We start from the raw sequence: 21,191 nt of genomic DNA, 5'->3' as shown, positions 1-21,191 counted from the left end.
CAGTTAAGTTAGATTAGGATGTTGTAATGACACCTATATAGAGACTTTAAATAAATACAAAGAGGAAAGAAAATATGACAAATATCACCAGATCTTTAAAATATGAATTCTTTAAATGGAAGTTTGTCTTAACTTTTTTACTTTATTGAAAGCCCCAAGGTAGTACAAAACAAGTGGACAGACTGCCATTGTAATTGCAAAAGACGCTGTCACTGTTAACGACCGTCGATATGAGCTTCTCTGTTAGTTGAATGATGGTGGGAATACTGTTCGTAACTTGCTAATAATATCTTCATCTAATAATCGCATCGAGTGTGCCACATTGGTTCCTTCTGGATATAAACACTCACGTATGTAAATCATTAAAATTTCTAAATTTAAGTGGGAGAGAGAGAGAGAGAGAGAGAGAGAGAGAGAGAGAGAGGTTGAGAGAGCAACTTGACGTTATAATCCGTGCGCCGTAGGGCGATACAGTATATAACATAAAATATCAAAATTTGTTTATTTATGCATATATCTATTTGAAATTTGCTATATATATTCATATTATATGTACTAAAGAGTAGTGAAAACTTCAGAACGCAGTGATGATTATTTCTTCAAAATTCTAGACAACTTGTTAAAATATAAGATTTTTGACGGGACAACCCTGTACATGCATGTACTGACGCGTTTGAGGCAAAAATTATAGAGAATAAATATGTAATAGTAGCTATCTTCCTTCTCACACTTCACTAATCATGGCTTTAAGAACCGGGGGGGGGGGGGGCATGGCCGGGGGATGCCTCCCCGTTCCCAAAAATATACTCCCCCCTCCCACAAACTGAAACTGCTTCCTAGAGGACTGATGATACCATGATATTTGTGATTTGTAAGTCGCACCCTACCCCCCATCTTCATTTCCATGTTGATCAATCCGGAAATCTGTATTTTTTTTAAAAAGTGTTGTTCTTTATAGCACGTTTCTAATATGCTCAATATAAATGAAACTTCCAAACTTTTTTTTGGATTTATACATGTATATATGTGCTAAAACATCAAATTGATACAAATTCAAACAAAATATCATAATGCTATATAAACCATGGTTTTAATAGTGATGTTTAAAAGTGATGTTTAAAATCATTATCCGGTATATGGTGATGGGAGTGAGATCTGTCTTCCAAACACAGGCACTTGGTTCGGAAAAAATTAAAAAAAATAGATCTTTATTTCCGAAACTAGTGCCTGTGCCCCCGAATCGGGGCTCCGCTAGGATATGCCGTCATCAAGAACTCAATTAGTTTGAATTAATTGGGACACTTTTAAGACGTTTTAAATTTCACACTTTGTCATTTTAGACCATCTGAGAGCTCTAAAATATATAACTTGTAAAAGTTCACAGACATTTGTTACATTATACATGTACCGATTGCGGGGAACAGGAGCGACATACCATACAATGTAGGGCCATTTCGGTAAAATATACGTTAACATCAATACTGATAAATAGTATTAAATCCAGAAAATAAGGTCAAGGGTTAAAGGTACAATTTTCATGATATCCATGTTAGACCAGTATTAAACATGTTGAATTATATAGAGTTTTTATTCTATCAGTTTACAGGGCCCTACATGTATTAATTGTATATACTAGGCATACAATCACTGCTTACACACAGCCAGTGCAAGTTAATAACCCGTATTTCACTAACTGAAGTTCATTAATTTTTTTTATCATTTTAAACACACAAGGTTTGCCAAGTGTTTTTTTTTTTAAATTAAAAAAGAAAAAGAAACGAAAAATCGAGAAAACAGGGTTCTATATAAAATTCTGGTTATGTCACCCGTTTCTCCTATAGGTGATCGTAGAAAGACACACCCCCCCTTTCGCGCGAATTTACACCCCATGCAGGTCTCAGTTTAAACCAATTTCCTAAGTATGAAATTTTTATTTAAATGACAAGTAAAGAAAATATGGTCCTGCAAATCTTTCTTCTGGATTTACGAATCTTTATAGATCTATATAGAATTGATATCTTGAAATGACAGGTGTTTAAATTGCCTTTCATTCCACTTAATAAGTTATTGTTAAAAATCAACTTAGCGCGAAGACAACTATTGTTTTCTCATCTAGCGATAAGTATATATCTGACATTTAGAATTTAATTTTCTTCTGTTAGGAACTTTGTTGAACTAGTTTATAAATTGGATAGAAAATTAAACATGGATTCTTTGAAACTCACTATTTTTCTCATCGTTCTTTTTATTTCTGTTACTCAAGGTTTCGACAATTTAGGAGGTAAGTTTATTTTATTCTTTCTATATGACCACCTTTTTTGCCCTAATATTTTACAATAATTTTAATGATTTGTATGATCTACTGTTATCAAATGTTGGTAGCTTTCTTGAAGTTGTATTGGGGCTACAAAAGTAGAATTTCTGCAGGACATTTACAAAATTTGCGCAGTTCTTGAAAACATTACGTTTCCGAAAATTTCACTAGTTTCACTAATTTACTTTTATATGGAGAAAAATTATAGGAACAATTTTTGTTTGGCTCCACAAAATATTGCTTCCCTTTTCCCTTTATTTTACGCCTGCGCACAAAAGTTGAAGAAGTTTCACGGTGTCAATATAAAAACTTTAACCTAGTCACTAATCTGGAAAATGCAGGTCAGATCCAGCATCCAAAGCAAGTCTGGTAATGTCCATCCCTAGATACATCATTTGGTCCAGGTAGGGCTTATACATGTAGTTACTTGGGAATGGACCTGCTCCAAAAAATTTATAATAAAAACAAAAAAATTAAAACATTGGGTGAACGAGAATTTTCATTCAATCTTCAAAAAGATTATCAGAACTTATTCCTTTTGCTTGCTCCAATGCAATGTTATTTACAAGTTTCAAACTAAAAATTAAAGACGGATGGCCTTGACACTGGCGTTATATATACCATGCTATATATACAGATGTAACGAAGGAAAATGATCCCTTAAATATATATTGACCTGGGATAAGTTTTATACGTACACATTTAAACCTATGGCCAATATTCTAATGACCCATATATTCGTAGAAAATATGGCCTTGTGTCCTTTTTTCTCCATGTGGATTGTAGAAAAATAACCCCGTAAAATAATGACCCTGTACCTGTCATTTTTTGACAAAAAAAAATGCAGTGTTTGGTAGAAAAATTCTCAAAGTGCGTCAAGGAACTTTATTCGGTAATCGCCAATATTTGCCCCCCCAAATCAAACTTTGTTGGAGATACGAGGGACGTTCAATAAGTAATGTCATCGGGGCTCGGAAAGAAGCAAAAGACGCTTTTCAATGATTTAGTATTCATGATTTTACTTATTAATCGCTTTTGATTAGAACAGATGTCCGTAAAATATTTTATCTAATTTCTGATTGTATTTAGAACTCCTTTTTTGGGTGACCCTTAGTATACTGGAAAATGGCAGATCCAATGATTTCCTGGACTTGTTTCTTCTTTCTGAAAGGTGGTATTTCAAGTTTGGAAATAGAAACAAGTCAAAAGGTCAAAGATCTGGCGAATATTGTTAATGTGAAAAAATATTTACTTTCTTTTTATCCCGAAAACCCCTTTACTCTTTAGGGGCGCGGGTTTGGACGCTGTCATGAAGAAATTTATTGTAGTGGATTCCTGATTCTAGGTCCTTCCTCTAATAAACTTTTCGATTTTTTTTGTAAAAAAATTGCTTTCTAGACTCCTCCAGAAATTAAACTGTCTCCCCGAATACGAAATTGAACAACAGTACCACTAATATTTAAGAAAATTGCATATAAATCTGTCTTTGTGCTCTTGCATACCTTTGCTCTTCTCGTACCATTGCTGTTTTTATCAAGTACTCTTATGGTAAATTTTGTATTGAGTGTTTTAAGCAATAGATTCATGTTCCATTATCTATTTGAATATGAAACAAACAAGGATAAATACAATTATAGATATTTTCAAATAATTTTTAAGACATTCCTACACGCTGTCGTTTACACTCATTTTTCAAAATATAGGGTGATCTTTGAGTACAAAGCTTTTTTTCCGTCAAACGTTTCTTATAAACCTTGTAAAGTACTCCCGATATGATGTATATCAAATTTTCTATGTGTCTTAAAGTCAGTCGATCATACATCATCAGATATTATTTGTTGAAATTGAGCAAATAGTACATAAGGTGTAATATAATTTTTGTTGGCAAGGAAGGTACCCATTTTTGATGCCCATTATATATTTTTTTATAATTGAAATCCACATGCTTATTTGTCTATAAAACAGGCATTGGTTGATGTAAATGACACATATTTCAGTGAAAATTTCTTTGGGATTTTTAACACGCTTTACAGCAACTTGAATGAAGCTTTTATTTTCACTCCAGTTTACTGCTTCTTTACCATTCATTTATAATGCAGTGTCTCGAATAGCCCTTGTTTCCCAGCTTCTCACGATGAAACTATGTGATGAAAAGTGGTCACATAATCTGTTATCTATTCATTGAAGATTCAATAATGAGAAAAAGTCTAGCATAATGTCATATGATTTCTATGTTGTATGTCATCGAGCTAATGACATTATTTATTGAACGTCCCTCGTATATATAATTAAGTTCTTAAACAGGGGAATATAATTATGCTGATTTCAAAGCACTGAATATTTTCATAAGTAATGACGCCATATGTACGTAATGACGTCACAAACATGACGTAAATATCAATTTTTTATTAATTTTACAGATAAATGTACATATTTCGTCGATATTTTGAGTAAAAGTCACCGAGCGCATGTGTGTTCAGGATCAATATTTTGATACAATGTGGAGAATGATAATATCAATGAAATATGTCAATATTGTTCCTGAACAAACTTGCGCTCTATAAATTTTAAAGCTAAATTTGTTGAAATTTTGCCCATTTTGTCCTCTTTTTATAAAATCGGACTAGTTTGTGACGTCATAAAAACAAAAATTGTGAATACACTGCTTTCACACTGTAATATTTTCTGTTAATTTATATTTCTCATACAATTTATTGAATTCAGCACATTTCAGGAATTTTTCAAAATTTGACTTTTGTGGGGGCAAATATATGCAATATACCGCATATAGTTCTTTGGGACCATTCTGGCACTTTAAAACAAAAATATCTCTCTTGAATGTCGTTATTGTGCTTTGTACACTTGTAAAAGCTAACAAAAATAAATAAATAAAATGAAATAAGGTTAAAATGATGTTCTACTATTGGCCCTGTGAATTTCCTAGAAATCAGAACTACTTGATTTTAGTTGAAAAATATAAAGTGCCGTAATGACGTCATGAAAAATGGTCAATATTTTAAATTGTTTTTGAATATTTTGCACAGCCCCCAACCTTTGATCTAAAAATCTTTAATCATATTCTGTTAAGAACTTTCTAATAAGGTCTCTTCCCACATCAATTCTCTCCTCACCCTTTCACCTCTCTCCTCCCAATCTCACTCTCCACTCTCTCTCTCTCCCGGATCCCACTATCTCTCCACTCTCCTTTCTCAATTTCCCTCTCCACACTCTCTCCTCACTCTCTCTCTACTCTTCCTCTCCCCTCTCTCTCTACTCTCTCCCTCTTCACTCTTTCTCCTCCCTCTCCTCTCCACACTCTCTCTCTCTCTTTCTCCTCCCTCTCTACTCTCTCCGTTTCCTCTTCACTCGCTCTCCTCCCTCTCTCCACTCTCTCTCCACTCTCTCTCCTCCCTTTCTCTCCTCCCTTTCTCTCCTCCCTTTCTCTCCTCCCTCTCCTCTCTCTCCTCCCTCTCTCCATCCCACTCTCCACTTTCCCTCTACTCTCTCTCTCTCTCTACTCAGTCTCCCCACTCCTTTTCTCCCTCCCAACCCTATCTCTCCCGAGGTAGGGAGGTAGAAGAGGGTTGAGAGAGCGTGGGTAGAGTTGGGAGAGAGAATGGGGAGATAAAGAGAGTAACTCTCCCTCCCCATTCTTTCTCTCTCTCTTCCTCGCTACCACTTTCCCATAATACTTCTCTCTCCTTATTATCCCTTACCTCTCCGCTCTCTCCCCACTCATATACCTCTCTTTCTTTTTGTATTTTTTGCCTATCTAACTCAGTCATATTCACGACCTGTGAAATAAACTCTATGTATGCATTTTTCGTATTCATTTGAAAGTTATTTATCATAAAAATTATTGCAAAAATACTTATTCGTAAAAAAAGAGAAAATTCTTAGCGTTATCATAAACTTAATCATAAAATGTTTATTCTTGATTGTTTAATTTTAAATGAAATTTGACAGAATTGTTAATTTTGAAAATAATGAATGTTATTTACAAAGTTAAGGGCGATAACTTCAAACTACAGAAAACGTTTCTTCTCTGTTCACAGTTTTATCATTGTGTTCTATGTATGCGCATTTAATTTCATATGCTTATTTTGTATGCTAATTAACATGCCATGATATATGTCAGCTTGAAATCCCATTTGGGTATTATTTGTTGTGCCAAGTAAATGTTCGGCTAATGACCAAAATTATCTATATACAGAGAGGAGGTCTATAAATATTTCTTATTGGATCTATCTAGTATGTATACATGTAAGTGTTATCAGGGTTGACATTCACTGTCCCTCTCCCTTGTATGCTTTCAGTTTGCTTAAATTACATGTATATATATTTTTCACAATTTTTGTCCTGTTCAACATCGTATCGTTTTGATGAATGTCAGCTAAAATGTACTTGCATCATGACTCCCTCGTTGTTTTACGCATTGCCAAGTACTATAGTAATTCATTTTTTATTGTATATATATATATATTAAATGGTCGTTAACTTTGCTGTTTTATTCAAATACGTACTGTTAATAAAACTATATGTACGTGTAATCTTTACTTGTTGCATAGTTTTACTGTACTGCCATAACAGACTTCCACTTAATGTTTAAATGGACAGTGTTAATTTTAAATGATTAACCGCTAGGCCATCAGAGTAATTATGTTCCCCAAACGAAGTTGGGGAACATATTGTTTTTACTCTGTTTCTTATTATTATTATTATTATTATTATTATTATTTTTCTTCTTCCTGGGAAAATTTTGTCCACGAGTGATCTTGTAAACTACACATCCGACTTAGGTGAAACCTTTTTAGGGTTAGTAGGCATGTTATGTAGAGTTGCCAAACAAAGGTCATTTTGCGCGCACGTGCTTGCAAGAGCGCGCACGTGCAATAGGTGAAATTACCAATATAATGGATATTGCCGTAACTTTTCTATTTTTTGATGAAATTTTTTGAAACTCATAATGTAAGGATACATGAGTAGTATAAACAAGATAGCATGGTCAAAATAGCAAGATCTCACGAGCATGCACGTGCGCTTCGCTCTGATTGGCTGGAACTAAAGTCTCAATAACTTTCTTGTTTCTTGTCATAATCCTTTGAAATTTTGAACATAGTCCTACATTATGAAGATCTACCGCATGATATATAAAAATTTTCATGAAAGCATGCGCATGTGCGCGTGCTGCAAGCTGATTGGCTGAAACTTTAAATGGCAATATCTCCTTTGTTTTTTGACGAAATTCTTTGAAATTTAAAATAGAGTCATGCATTAGGATATCCTACAAAATGATATATTAAAAAAATCATGAAATCACGCGCATGCACGTGTGCTGCAATCTGATTGGCTGAAACTTTAAATGGCTATTTCTCCTTTGTTTTTTGACGAAATTCTTTGAAATTTAAAATATAGTCATGCATTAGGATATCCTACGAAATGATATAGAAAAAAAAATCATGAAATCACGCGCATGCACGTGTGCTGCAATATGATTGGCTGAAACTTTAAATTGCTATTTCTCCTTTGTTTTTTTTACGAAATTTTTTGAATTCAAATTTAAAATATAGTCATGCATTAGGATATCCTACAAAATGATAGAAAAAAAATCATTAAATTACGCGCATGCACGTGTGCTGCAATCTGATTAGCTGAAACTTTAAATGGCTATAACTCCCTTGTTTTTCAACCAAACAGGATGGGATTTAGAACATTGATAGATGTAAGGGACTCCTACAACAAGGTATGATCATCATGCACGTGCACACACGTGCGTGCATTTGAAACGAGTATATTTAAATTACTCTTGAATGAGTGATTTTTATTACTTTTGGACTGAATGCTTTAATATATAGTATATTAAAATATTAATAGTGTAGACAAGATGATATGGTCATAACGCACATGCATTCACATGCGCTTGGGTGCAATGCTAAAAAATTGAATATAATTGGTATCCTTCTGGGAAAGCGATGTAAAAGTCAAAAATGCACAGAGTTTGTCATATTTAATGAAGCTTACAGGGAACATGGCACCGAAAGGGAGTTGGGGAGCGTTTGGGGAACATCTGTAACGGTTCCCGTTACAATTAGCACTAGTTTGAGTAAATGTTCACCTTATTACAGGTCCGGACATTGCTTCTGGGAGAATTAAATCATTCAATTACATATACCCCTGGTACTAGTAAGCAAAAGAGTCATTCTATCAAAATACGAATAGAAAGGTTAAGACAAGCAAATTGCATTGGCCTTAAAAATTGTTATAAATTTGCTTCTGTTGCGCATACATCTCCTGCTTCATTGAAAATGTACATGTATGTAACATTGAAGATAGTTTGTTTATAAATCGTAAATCGCTTGGAATAATTTATTAAGCATGAATTCAATTCCCCAGTCTTAGAGAAGTCGTGCTATGAAAAGGATCGGGGGATGGGGATGGGGGAAGCAATGAATTTAAACATGTTAGAATTCGAAATTCTTTGAAGTGCATATTAAAAAAAATATCTGCAGATTTTATTTACACGACAAGACTAAAGTTAACCATACTGCAGTGGATGATTTGTTGGAGATAAGCTAATCTTAATTTTATACTTAACTGGTAGATCACCACCTTCCCAAGTCAAGAGTTTTTGATCCACACATAAATGTGGAGCGGAGCGGATCAGAAACTCTTGACTTCGGAAGATGGTAGATCACAGGGGAATCGGTTTCCTCTAAAATTGACGTGATCGCGCTTGAAACTAAGTTGTTTTATAAAATTCCAAAAAGTCAATAAAAAGGACTCAAAAATATATCATTGAAATTGTAGGACAAAGACGCAATTTTAAGATATCTTATTATTTAATCAATTAATTGAGTCCATATTGCAGCGATTCCGCGATGTTCATCAACCACCGTTGGCGTCAACCCAAACAGTTACAGTTCCTCAGACTTTACGTCCAGCTCAACGCACAGAGGTATGTTTATCCAACATTGCACACGCTAGCAAATACATGTACATGTATATCAGCGTATAATACGTGCATCATTGTCAACAACTACAACAACACAATCGCACAAATGAACAAATCTGCAACACAAAAAACATCAAAATTCATAATCCCCCACAAGATTCACTAGCAGCACAAACATCAATGATGTCATCATTACAATTGGGTTCAAACACAGATTTTTTGTATTTTGGTAACACACTATTTATTTACAATTATTCGATTTTACAACGTTGCAGACTACGTTCACTTAATTTAACAATAAAAACAGTTTAATTGAATAATTATATAATTTTTTTCGAATTATATTTTCCCCAGGATCTTTGTGGATGGTTGAGTCCAGTCATTTCATGTCTTCATGCTGTGGACACATCAGCAGCTGGACCTTTCGCCCAAAGACGACGGGTGACATCAAATTTGTTGTCTTTCACAGACTGCCTGACAACACTTTCATGATTTCGGGCGTTAGTGAGCACCATATTAAAGTTGCTGATGTCGGTAAGAGCTCCGAGTCAAATATTTGCATTGAAATGTAAAGGGTCCTTGGTTAACAGAAGTATCGTTAATATTTAGTACAGCGATGTTACAAATGTATTTTACATGCTTTTAAATAAACTTTTTTAGGAAATACCTTAACCCAATCATCGAATCCTACATTGCAGATTCAAAACGGCGATTTCATCGGATGGTACAAATATATTGTTTTGCATTTTCAGCGTTAGCAATATTATACTTAAAAATTGAATGAAAAAAATATTGAGACCTATAAGAGCCTTGACTTTGAGAATGAATTAATTTTTTTAAAAAATGTTTTATCAAGGTATTTCAGCGGTGATGCAGTTTTGGGGTATGGTGCAGACTCGAGCTACATCATGGCAAAGTATATGACTGGCATTGCACCAGAACTCATCAAGAAAGAAAAGATCATAAACTGGTCAAGTGCTTCTGGTGCCCAATACAACATCTTGTTTGGTGTAAGGGCCAATATTGTTACTGGTAAATTTCCTATTTCTTACTTCTTTCTTCAAATATCGTGTGTGTGGTTTATATATATATATGAGTACGTCCGGAAGACGAAACTTATGGGATACACTATGACATCTTATTACATGGCTCTATCTTTTTCACACAGTTCATAATTTTGCATTGCAGAGTTATCTTGATTTTTGTAAGTTTGCTTTACCGGAAATGTCTTTTTTTTAAAAAGAGTACTTATAGAGGTTAGAATCTAAAGTGACAAATTCTTGAACTTTGAAAATAAAATTTTGAAATGGACTTGAACCTTTTGATGGTAATTTGAATGTTAATGACTAAATTAACATATTAAGCTTCATTAATTTACATGTGTATTCAAATTGTGGCCAAGATCATAAAAAAGATTTTTCAGGAACCATACCTTTCTAGTAGAGAAGACAATTTCTATTAGAAAAGATTTAAAAGATATATAAACACCTGATGAAACTGTTAACGTCAGGCGTGCATGAATGTACACTTTGAATTTACTTGCAAACAAACAGAATGTCTTTGATTTTTTTTCTTTTCACTAGGTAGCACGCCAACCCTGACCTTTCCAACATCGGTCACTATAACAGACACCAATCCTACTGGAACCAAGGTCACGGATGTGACCTACTCTTACTTAGACCAAGCAACCTTGAACACTGATCTCTTTATCGAACAAAAGCTGTACTCCAGCAAGTACTTCGTTTTGGACTCCTCTACACGTAAGTACACAATCTACTGCAATTTCGAAACTATTGGACCAGTTTTCCTTAGAGTTCTTTCAGTCAGTCAATAAGAATTTTGTTTTGGTTATAAATGACATTTTTATTATTAAAAGAGTTAATTTCATTTAGATCAATCTACGCTGTTTTATTTTTTAGTCGAAGTTAAAACAGATTCGGCGTACATACCAGAGGGCTCGTACACTATGGAGTTCTACATCATGGATGCGTGCATGCGGCAGTCCTCAAGGACACTGACAATAACTGTAGCTAATGCAGTAAGATTTATACACAAGTATATAGTATACATTACCCAAATATTCTGGGTGTTTTGATGTTTCTACATGTACAATGTGTTCGTATAGACGAAGCAGTCTGAGGAAAACTGGGTTCTGTCAAGCCTGGGCCATGCCTGATCCTATAGGTTTTATTTTTACAGCCTCTTTCGATTACAAATCTTGGGGCTCAGTATAAGGACCTCTCGGAAGACACGGAGACCCAGCAGTCCCTGTACACCATACAGACTAGCGACTCCTCCACAAACGACCCCGTGTACTGCGACATAGCGAACCCCAGCGAAGGTCCCTTTCACTGCAGACAGACGTCCAGTGCTGTTAAAAGTAATTATTGCTAGTTGATTAGACCTCTGATAAACGAAATATTCCCATCTTTGCAATAAATATGTGTTAAATAAAAATATATAATATAACGCCATTTACGTTGATGTTCTCTCATTCTTTCCAGCAAACCTTTTGCAATTTGTTATTAATAGCTGTCTTATTTCAGTTATTTGTAAATACTTCAAGTATTAGAACTTTTACACAATAATATGATTCTATTTCAGCCTACGACATATTTGTGTATGATTGGCCACAGCTATCATATGACACAAAGAATACATACAACTTAAAAGTGGAGTGTTCGGACAACACAAACACAGCAACAGGAACTTACACTGTCAGCATCAAACGGAACGAACCCCCGCAGTTCCACAATAATTTCTGTACGATGTGTACTATGTAAACATAATACAACAGTCACTTTCTGAATGAAAGCTCAACAGAATTTACTAAAATACAAAATAAAATCAAAATAATCTAGCAATATATCTTTGTGTCCATTCTCTCAATTATGTATATCAGCACATTTTAAAGAACATGCAGATATAGATAAGTCAATAAAATGGTTTAATGTATTCAGGGCAAGTCACAGTAGATGCCGAACAAGCAAGTATTGGTGACGTCATCTTCACAGTATCCACGAGTGATCCTGAAAATGACGAACTTTGGTTGACTATGTCGTGTTCACCGTCAAACTGCCCGTTCCTTCTGCTAAACAGTAAGTTAATCAATATTTGTTGAATGGCAACAAATAACCTTAAAATTTACATCTGTCAAGTGAATGCATTATTTTATGAAGCACCTTTTCCGCTCATTTCCATCTGGTATTTATGAACTTATGAGTGAAATATAATAATTACACCTGAAGAGATATTTATGTATGTAAAGAAGGGAAAAGCTGGGCTGAATATAACTTTTAGAACTACAATGAAGCGCACTGAAGTGGTAAAATTTTCCTTTTGACTGGAACGTTTTGAGCTATCTTTAGAACGATGATTGTCATACAATGACACGCCTATTTCTTCAGAAAGGAGAAATCGGTCAAATGGTTCATTCGAATACCTGTAGAACAGGTATTCTATAAATATAACAGCCAATCAAATTGACGGTCTACTTACACAGCGAGTAAGCACATGTTCGACCAATACTTGTGTTATGGTAACTTCAATAAACATGATAAATTCATAATTTATACAAATTCGTTGTAATTACGTGTTTTACAGAAGCTGGGACTCTCTAACTCACTTTTATAACTTTAAAAAATCTCTATTTCAGTGAAACTCATGTTGCTTGTCGCGAAGAGTGGGGTGTCCTAAAACATTACGACGAATGTTTCTTTTTTCGTTTCTGAAGAAATGGGCGTGTCATAATGTTATAATTGACGTTCAAAACATGATCAGAACGTTTCATCTTCAATGCGCTTCATTGTACAATGTAATATGAACTCAGTACTCACTTCCTACAAAAAGGGATCTTGTATGCCATTCTAATTTTTAAAAAGTGATTTGCGGCAAGTAAATATTATGATCAAATTGATATTTATATGTAGTGTACAAAGAAATTAATCTCTGGATCTATTGATCTCTTTTTTGTAGATAATAAATCTTGCTCTGAACACGTTCATTGTATTTTCAGATGGCCAGTTAGTAGTAAATGCAAATTTACTGCACAATTCCCATAGTGCATACTCTCTGGCGTTGACTTTACAGGACTCTTCTGGTCACAACACAGTTACGGGACAGTCTATTGCTGTCACCATTGTTAGTAAGTCAATATTTAGTTACGGACCATTTTGGAACCCTCCTTACATAGCGATTGATTACTATATTCATTTGTTAATCTAAATTGTCAAATCTTGGACTACTATTTTATCAAACAAATTATATTTCGTTAAATTCCACAGATATCAACAATAAGCCTGTGTTGACCAATGTCAAGAGTTTGACTGTTATGGAGAATTCAGGGCCATCTACGTCCATTTATACTTTTTCGGCGACTGATCCTGACCCATTGGATACCTTGACGTTCGCTGCCAGCTTTTCTCATGGAGAAGGCAGTAGCTTGTTCGAACTGGATAAAACAAGTACAAAATGTTCTCTTTAGAAAAAAAGCTCTATTTAAGATATGGGAATTTAATAAATGAACTCACCGTTTGAACGTCAGAGGGTGAACACAAATTAATAAGTTAAATTATTTCTTCTTTCCCAAGCTGGAGAGCTTAGAACCACTTCTTGGAATACAATAGACCGAGAAAGCTTGGAAGATAGCAACAAGGTATACCGAGTGAAGCTGTCTGTCTCTGATGGGAAGTACTTTGATACAGAGTACTTCTATATAACCGTTACCAATGAGAACGAGAGTCCGGTATTTCTACAGAAGTATTATTCCGTTTCAACTACAGAGGGACCGGTATGCTTAAGAAAATATATTTTTGATGAATTTTCTTTAAAAAAAAGTGGTTTTTTTTTATCATATTCAGAAATAAAGTTTCTCACCATATCTGGATGTGAAGTTGACATGTTTTTTTTCTAAAAACTCCTTTAAATCATACATGCATATATATATAAAGTTTTTATACTGTATGTGCATTCTTGGTCTGTGGAAATAGCAGAAAAACACATTTCAAAATGATATTTGAAGAGCTGCTGGTGGTGGTTAAAAAAACATAAATTTATTATTTTGGGCATAGTAACACATAGTGCTGGATTTATGAGTCTAGCTTAAATTAATTTCCTTTCAAATTCCATTTCGAATTAAAGGCAGGACAGAGTTTAAATACCCCTCAGTGGAAATACAACGACCCGGATGGAGACACGGTGGCGTTCGAGTTTGATTGCGGAGCTGACACTGGTCGGTTTACTTTTGGATCCTCTACAGGTTCGATTCAATTTAAGAATGCTTATGACCTAGATACAAGTGGGGTCCCTACAAACGTCATGTGTACCGTGTATGTTTCTGATGGAAGCCTGAGAGATTCGGCAGAATTGTCCATAACTGTAGAGCATGAGAACGAGGCTGCTCCAAGATTTTCTCAGTCGTCCATTTCCGTGTATGTTGAATGTATTGCAGAGGTGAGCACGAATAGACTTTAGTGCCATAGGCCACTCTACAAAATATTTCTAATAATTTTCTTGGATAGATATATATCTACTGTCTCAAATATAATCAAAAACTACAAAATAAGTACATATCTCTTTTTTGCTCGTTATCCAGATGTTGACAACTGTTGCAAAAGTAACCGCGTTTGAAAGTGACGGTGCCGATACTGATCACGGCACCATCTACTACTTACTGGACCAGAGCAACCTTGCCAAGGAATTCTTCGGCATTAAAGAAAATGGCGTTATCTACACGAAAGACCTTTTAACGTCCATGTGCTCCGGAAGTACTCTGTCTTTCAAAGTCATTGCTTCTGACAGAGCTGGTAGAAACTCCACCATTCAGGTTACCGTGAATGTTGTCCTGACGACGACCACCAGCACAACAACGACAACAGAGAAAATGATTTCTACCTTCACTAACCCGGAGAACATGTATGTTGCCCTTCCTTTGGCTACTGCGTCAGTCGCTTTTGTCTTACTCATGTTCGGCATGATATTTTACTATTTACCGGGCGGTATCAAGTCTGCAGTCTCCTCAGTTGTGGGGAAGATTGGGTAAGTAAACCTCTTTATAGATAGGTAAATTAATTAAAATTTCGATTTCTATGTTAATTATTTGAAGTATTTGGTATCTACTGTTTCTTGCTTATGTTTTAAAAATATTTCCGGATGACAATTGCACCTGTGTAATCTATGTTCAATGGATGCCACACATTGTCATGCATTATGTTTTAGCAATGGACTTAGTAGTGTTGCTTCAAAATGCAAGAAGGCGCCAACTTCTACACCGGACGAACCCGAATTCAAGAGACACAAACCTGCTCCCAAACCTAAGGCAACTAGACCTCCTGAACAATCTCGTAAGTGTAATATTCTTTTCCAGGAAAGCTGTTATGCTAATTCAGGCCCAACGAACAAAAAAAGGGGGGGGGGACTTATTACCCAGGCCGAGTCTTTAAAATGCAGGCTTTTTAACAGGAGATCCTTGTTAGTGATTTTATCATGAAAAAATCAGCAGTATGAGATATGGATCTTATTCACTTTGAGTTATTTCTCCAAAACGTAGAATTTTTTCAGGGAAAAATTTCTTTTGCTAAAAAATCTACTGTAAATGAAATTTGGTAGAAATTTCAGTATGCCTCATATTCCGTAGATATATTTAACATACGTATGGGGGAAATTGAAAAGTTAGTTATAAGCAAGAGATAGTGAAAAGGGAGAAAAATAAAATCATGTACTATAATTACAGCATAAGGTTCCTCTTGATATGACATGCTTTCAGTTTTAGAACTTTTATTATTATTCCTCTATCATTTTCTTATGCAGTCCCCGCCCCAACAAACACCAGTCCACCGCCGACTTATGAAGATGTTGTGCCTCAACTATTCCGCGAGACGAATCGTAAGTAAAGAAATGTGGTTTACAATGAACTTAAACAAATACGATGGTAAGGTTTTGTCGATTAATCATGCAATGTATTTATTCCAAAGAAATTGAATCATTGATATAACCTTAAACACGTTATCATGATTTAATGGTTTTAATAATGTCATCAATAATGACTTACTGTATTGTTTTTTGCAGAATTTTGAGTTTTTAACATCTATTGGGATAGAAGATGATATGTATCAAATCTATTCGACGGTTTTTACAAACGTATACAAACATTTAGGTATTTTATTTGGTACTTTATGGATTTAAAAATACAAAAATATTTGTTTTGAAACATGTCATACAATATGCATAATATATGGCTCTTGTGCATGCATAAACATTTTGCAATGAATGAAATGCAGTGTGACAACAGTTTTATATCTCGATTACACGCATAAAAACCCACTGTTTTGTCCCCTTATCACGAATTTATGTCTAGTTTTTTTCAACAGAAATATAAATCATCATCACGATACTTATAATACAGATATCCTTGTTCATGCGTTTTATTTTATTTATTTACTTATTTTATTATGCATGATTTTCTTTTTTCTCTTTGATAATCAAGAAATTAGATTTAGAGGTTAGGAAAATCATTGTGTTAAATTTTCGATTGCTTTAGCTCTAAACACTGATAAAGACTATTTTTAGGTCTTAGAGAAAAATATATCATATGAAGGTGTGCATATTGAAACATTTTCATTCATTTATAACATAGGGTACCTGCGTTACTTTCGCAGGAAAAATGTTCAAAGACAATAGACTATTTGTTAGCAGAAATCATTGTCGTTTACTTACATTGGGAAAATTCATAAAAATAATGAATTCAATTACTTATTTTGGTGTTATATAATGCTAAAAATATTTGAATCTTTCACAAATACTGTAATTAATTGTAAATAACAATTTTAATAATCTTACTTCTAAGGGTAGATCACTCTAACTGCATAAAACTACCTTACAAGTAGAGCTCTTTAGTGTGCAGTGTTTAGAGCTTCCTTAAATAATTAAATTCCTCAGATACATGTACAACCTGACTGTAAGCTTGTGGCAATTCAACATTCAATGGGTCAAATATAACGACATACTGAGTAGTATATGTAAAGACCCCCAATTAACGTATGCTTATCTGAACAGAAAAAAAGAGAAAAAAGAAAGTTTTCATAAATGTTAACAATTGATTTATTGTATAGAGTAAATAAAATATTACAAACGTTGGTTCATAGAAATAATATATCTGCATCTTTCTTGGTTAATTTTTATTAATAGAAAGTCAAAACACCAATAATTTTCTCTTCAAACCACACATCAAGAATATTTTTTTTAAATAAAAACATGTAGTTTTCTGTTTTAAAATTAATTTTGTTATGTAAATACTTAGCAAATTGATATTACGTAACACATTACGCGTTTTAAAGCTGTTATTTTCGCTTGAGTAGTTCTAAATAAACCATCTGATATCATCCTAGCATTTTTTTCTTTTGAGAAGAATGATTAAATCAATCTTTTTAAATTTACAAGTTAATCCTTGATCAGAGAATACACCTCAGAGGTTTAAATTCTATCAGCATTGTTTTCTGTCCGGTCTCGTGTGTACAGCACTTTGTTGTACACGTATACATGCATTTATACATGCCATAATGTTATGTAAGAATGTTAATGTCTACAAGAGATATTATTACCGGTATAAGAAATGACGTTTATATCCTTAGAACCAATGCCATAAAAGTTCAGAAGATTGTTGAGGTGCGTTTTTGATTGTCTATGCACAAGCTACGCGCTTGAAAACCATGTGACGAATTCTGAAAATAAAAAAATAGCATTTTTATCAAGGAATATAGCGAAGAATTGAATAATCTTCCTGAATGGATTTATATTGTATTGCGATATTTTTTTTCTAATGAACTGAACATATTCTATGCCAACATGTAAAATAGAAAATTCAAACTAAGCTTAAAATCCTATTTTATTAATAAAACTGATACATAATTATATAAGGAACAGAAGGGATCCCCTCTTCCCTCCCCTTTTATCCCATTTGTTTTTCTTTCCATGGCCTCCTACACCCATCTTGTTTCATGTCTTTCATTTTCTCTTCCCAATTGTTTGGTAAAACATGGCAAACGTTTCTTAGAGATTTTCCCTTCATACAACAATGTCTGGCCATGTTACTTTTTTACTTAAAATGTTCTCAATGTCAAAGTTTTGTGGGTACATACATGTACATGTGCTCTACTGACATTGTGAAGATTCCATAGTTGATCATCAACATGAGACAACAAGGCAATCTCAATTTTCAGAATTCTTAATGATATTTCATGTTATAAGCTTTTTTGACCTTTTTATTCTGACTTTGGAAATCAGGGCATTTGGTCTTAGAACAACCTTAGAACAATTTTCACTGCAATTAATAAACGTCAATTAGACTATTAGTTAGGTAGTATAGTATAATATACTGTAGTTAAGTACGCATTTGGAATACTATAAACCAATCATGTACACCCTTAATTCCCCTTCTTTCCATCGAATATAAACATACAATAGAACGCGTGATTTTTAAGGACACATCTGTAGTTATCCCCTACCTTTGTAGTCTATTTTACCATCCTTATTCAGATCTGCTTCATCAAAGAACATTTTTACATCCTCGTCCGACATTCTGTCGCCTGTACCACATAAAGCTTTTTTCAGTTCTTCAAATGATACAAATCCATTTCCATCTTTATCGAATTTCTTAAAAGCGTCCATGAAAAGTTTTTGCTCATAATCCAATTTCTTCAGTTCCTTTTTCATAAACTTTTCGTATTCTTCGAATTCAACATAGCCATTGCCTGCAATTAATATAACGTCGCCAGAATTCATAAGAATTAAACATAAGGGTTATCCAGTTATGAAGTATATTTAGCGTTTATTTTTTTGATAGGTATAAATGAATTACCACTGGTGTCCAATTCTGCTATCATTTCACTAGCCTCTTTCCTGGTAGGATTTAAACCGTGAATCTGGGTTCCTCTCACGACCTCAGCAGACGATATCCTTCCATCTTTATTGACATCTAAGTACTCGAAAGATCGTTTGATTTCTGTGAAATGCACGTTGCAAAAGTTATTAATCATGTCTTTTAAAGAAAGTCATTTGTGCAATTAAAAGAAATGAGAGAGAGAGAGAGAGAGAGAGAGAGAGAGAGAGAGAGAGAGAGAGAGAGAGAGAGAGAGAGAGAGTTTGCTTACCTAACGCCTCTTTTTCTTCTTCTGAGAGATTTGCCATGACTCAAGATTTGAAATAATGAACTCTAATCTAAACCAAGTCCAACTTCTCTTGTTGCTAAAACAGAAAAAATGTTTCAGTTTTGCATGTATAGTACACAGTGTGTTAATTATGTACGGCGTCTGAATATTTAAATCACCACAATGGAAGTTCACCAACTTTGAAAAATCAGGACTTCACAAATAAGTATTAGTTACCGGACTCTTAACATGTTTGCTAATTCTCTCTCTAATTATAGTATTTATAAGGTGTTCATTGATTTTCCAACCATTTAACTCTTCATTGTAACCTCCCTCCGATATATTCAAATACATAGTTCCAAGGACTGGTTGTTTGTAGTCTGAAAACGACTTCAAAACTACATGTATATAAAGAACCCCAAATACAACTTTTTGAAGACTTTTTATGTAAGCGATTGAATATATAGGAAATAAATTGATTAAATATATCTTTGAATCCTAGTTAAGTCACGTTAATCACGAGTAAACAAACGAAGGTTAAAGCTAGAAAACAGATTTAACTTATACGTACAAAGTATTAGTGTCACCAAAAATAAATCCTATAATTAGTTTAAATCAAATTGGTCTTAGCAGCGGGTTCAAATTTCGTAGAATGAATGGTATAATTAGGTCCTTTTCTACTTTAATGTATAAATAATTTAATGAACAAATTGGGTTAACATTTGAATGTTTGCTTGGAAAATAGTTTGGAAATATAACACATTAATATTATTTTTAAGTTAATAGGAATTACACTAGATGCACAAATTAACATTTTTGATGAAAAAAAGACATATATTATATTTTTTCTATTTAGGGATAAAAAAAAACACAAACCATATCTGATGCAGGGATTGATGCATATTTTTGACTGATTTCGATTAGACATAAAGTGACCAAAACCCTAAAATATAAATTATAAATTTTCGTTGGTGCTTAATTATATTAGATCTGCGACTTTGCGTCTTTTTTTTATGTATTAAATATATATATAAAATTTTGTGCATAAACATTGTGACAAAGTCTTACGAAATCATGCAACTTTAATTTACTGGCAAACTTTATTCAGATTTTAAGTTATGATTTCGTTACTGTTCTTAAAATATTAGTAAACTATTTCCCTCTCAAATCTTAGAGTATTTACAGTTTACTAGTATCCTTTTAAGATCCGTCCGATATACTTATTTATGGACTAAAATACGGTGGACAATGCGAAATTATGGCTATTTATGATCAACGAAAACATTAAATAACGAAGGTAACAAACATGATTGTGCACTAAAATTCATGTACAATATTTCAGAACTTCATTCTATTTTTCTGAAATGTAAAAATAAATTACCTACCTCCTCTGCTTAAATATAACCAATTATTTTAAGAACTTGTGTCTGGACGTCTATACATGAAACATGTCTCATTTCTTCAAAAGCGGCTTAGTTTTTATAGATACATTAATTCTTGCTAATCTAGGTGACTCCTAAACACCAATAAACACAATTGCACTCGACCTTAAATCGTTTAATTTGAATAATGCTCTAAGCATTTTGATGGTATCCAACCCCTCGGCAAGCGACCTTTGGTCGAAAATCTTGCACCTCCTGTATTAGTGACTGATTATAAAGATCTTAGATGTATCGCTATTAATCATAATCTCTAAATAATAGGTTTAAAATACGCCTATTTAAGAGTTCTTTGTTACAATGCGAAGTGCATTCGGGAGATAAGGCAAAAATCATTTGCATGA

The 21,191-nt window shown here is 33.8% G+C and overlaps 2 protein-coding genes across 2 annotated transcripts; one reads left to right on the top strand and one right to left on the bottom strand.

Moving 5' to 3' along the window:
* The first annotated feature begins 2,170 nt into the window (after positions 1–2,170).
* On the top strand, positions 2,171–17,221 carry LOC134249155 (protocadherin-23-like). Its single transcript, XM_062731510.1, has 18 exons — positions 2,171–2,281; positions 9,183–9,269; positions 9,621–9,800; positions 9,927–9,990; positions 10,123–10,298; positions 10,850–11,026; positions 11,186–11,304; positions 11,466–11,646; positions 11,871–12,029; positions 12,227–12,364; positions 13,282–13,410; positions 13,550–13,729; positions 13,856–14,055; positions 14,406–14,717; positions 14,860–15,302; positions 15,483–15,607; positions 16,074–16,148; positions 16,332–17,221. Exons 1-18 carry the CDS (start codon positions 2,206–2,208, stop codon positions 16,337–16,339), a joined length of 2,829 nt encoding a protein of 942 aa, XP_062587494.1. The 5' UTR covers positions 2,171–2,205; the 3' UTR covers positions 16,340–17,221.
* Positions 17,222–17,385: 164 nt separating this feature from the next.
* Positions 17,386–20,886, bottom strand: LOC134249154 (calmodulin-like). The gene is made up of 5 exons (XM_062731509.1): positions 20,794–20,886; positions 19,412–19,505; positions 19,120–19,263; positions 18,767–19,012; positions 17,386–17,983 (listed from the first exon to the last, which is right to left on the bottom strand). Exons 2-5 carry the CDS (start codon positions 19,446–19,448, stop codon positions 17,955–17,957), a joined length of 456 nt encoding a protein of 151 aa, XP_062587493.1. The 5' UTR covers positions 19,449–19,505; positions 20,794–20,886; the 3' UTR covers positions 17,386–17,954.
* Between the last annotated feature and the right edge of the window lie 305 nt (positions 20,887–21,191).

Source organism: Saccostrea cucullata, unplaced genomic scaffold, assembly GCF_032062105.1.
Source record: "Saccostrea cucullata isolate Sc308-1 unplaced genomic scaffold, CSIRO_AGI_Scuc_v1 ctg25, whole genome shotgun sequence".
Classification (NCBI taxonomy): Eukaryota; Metazoa; Mollusca; class Bivalvia; order Ostreida; family Ostreidae; genus Saccostrea; species Saccostrea cuccullata.
Note: the sequence above shows the minus strand (reverse complement) of the source record. Positions and strands in the feature narration are given on the sequence as shown.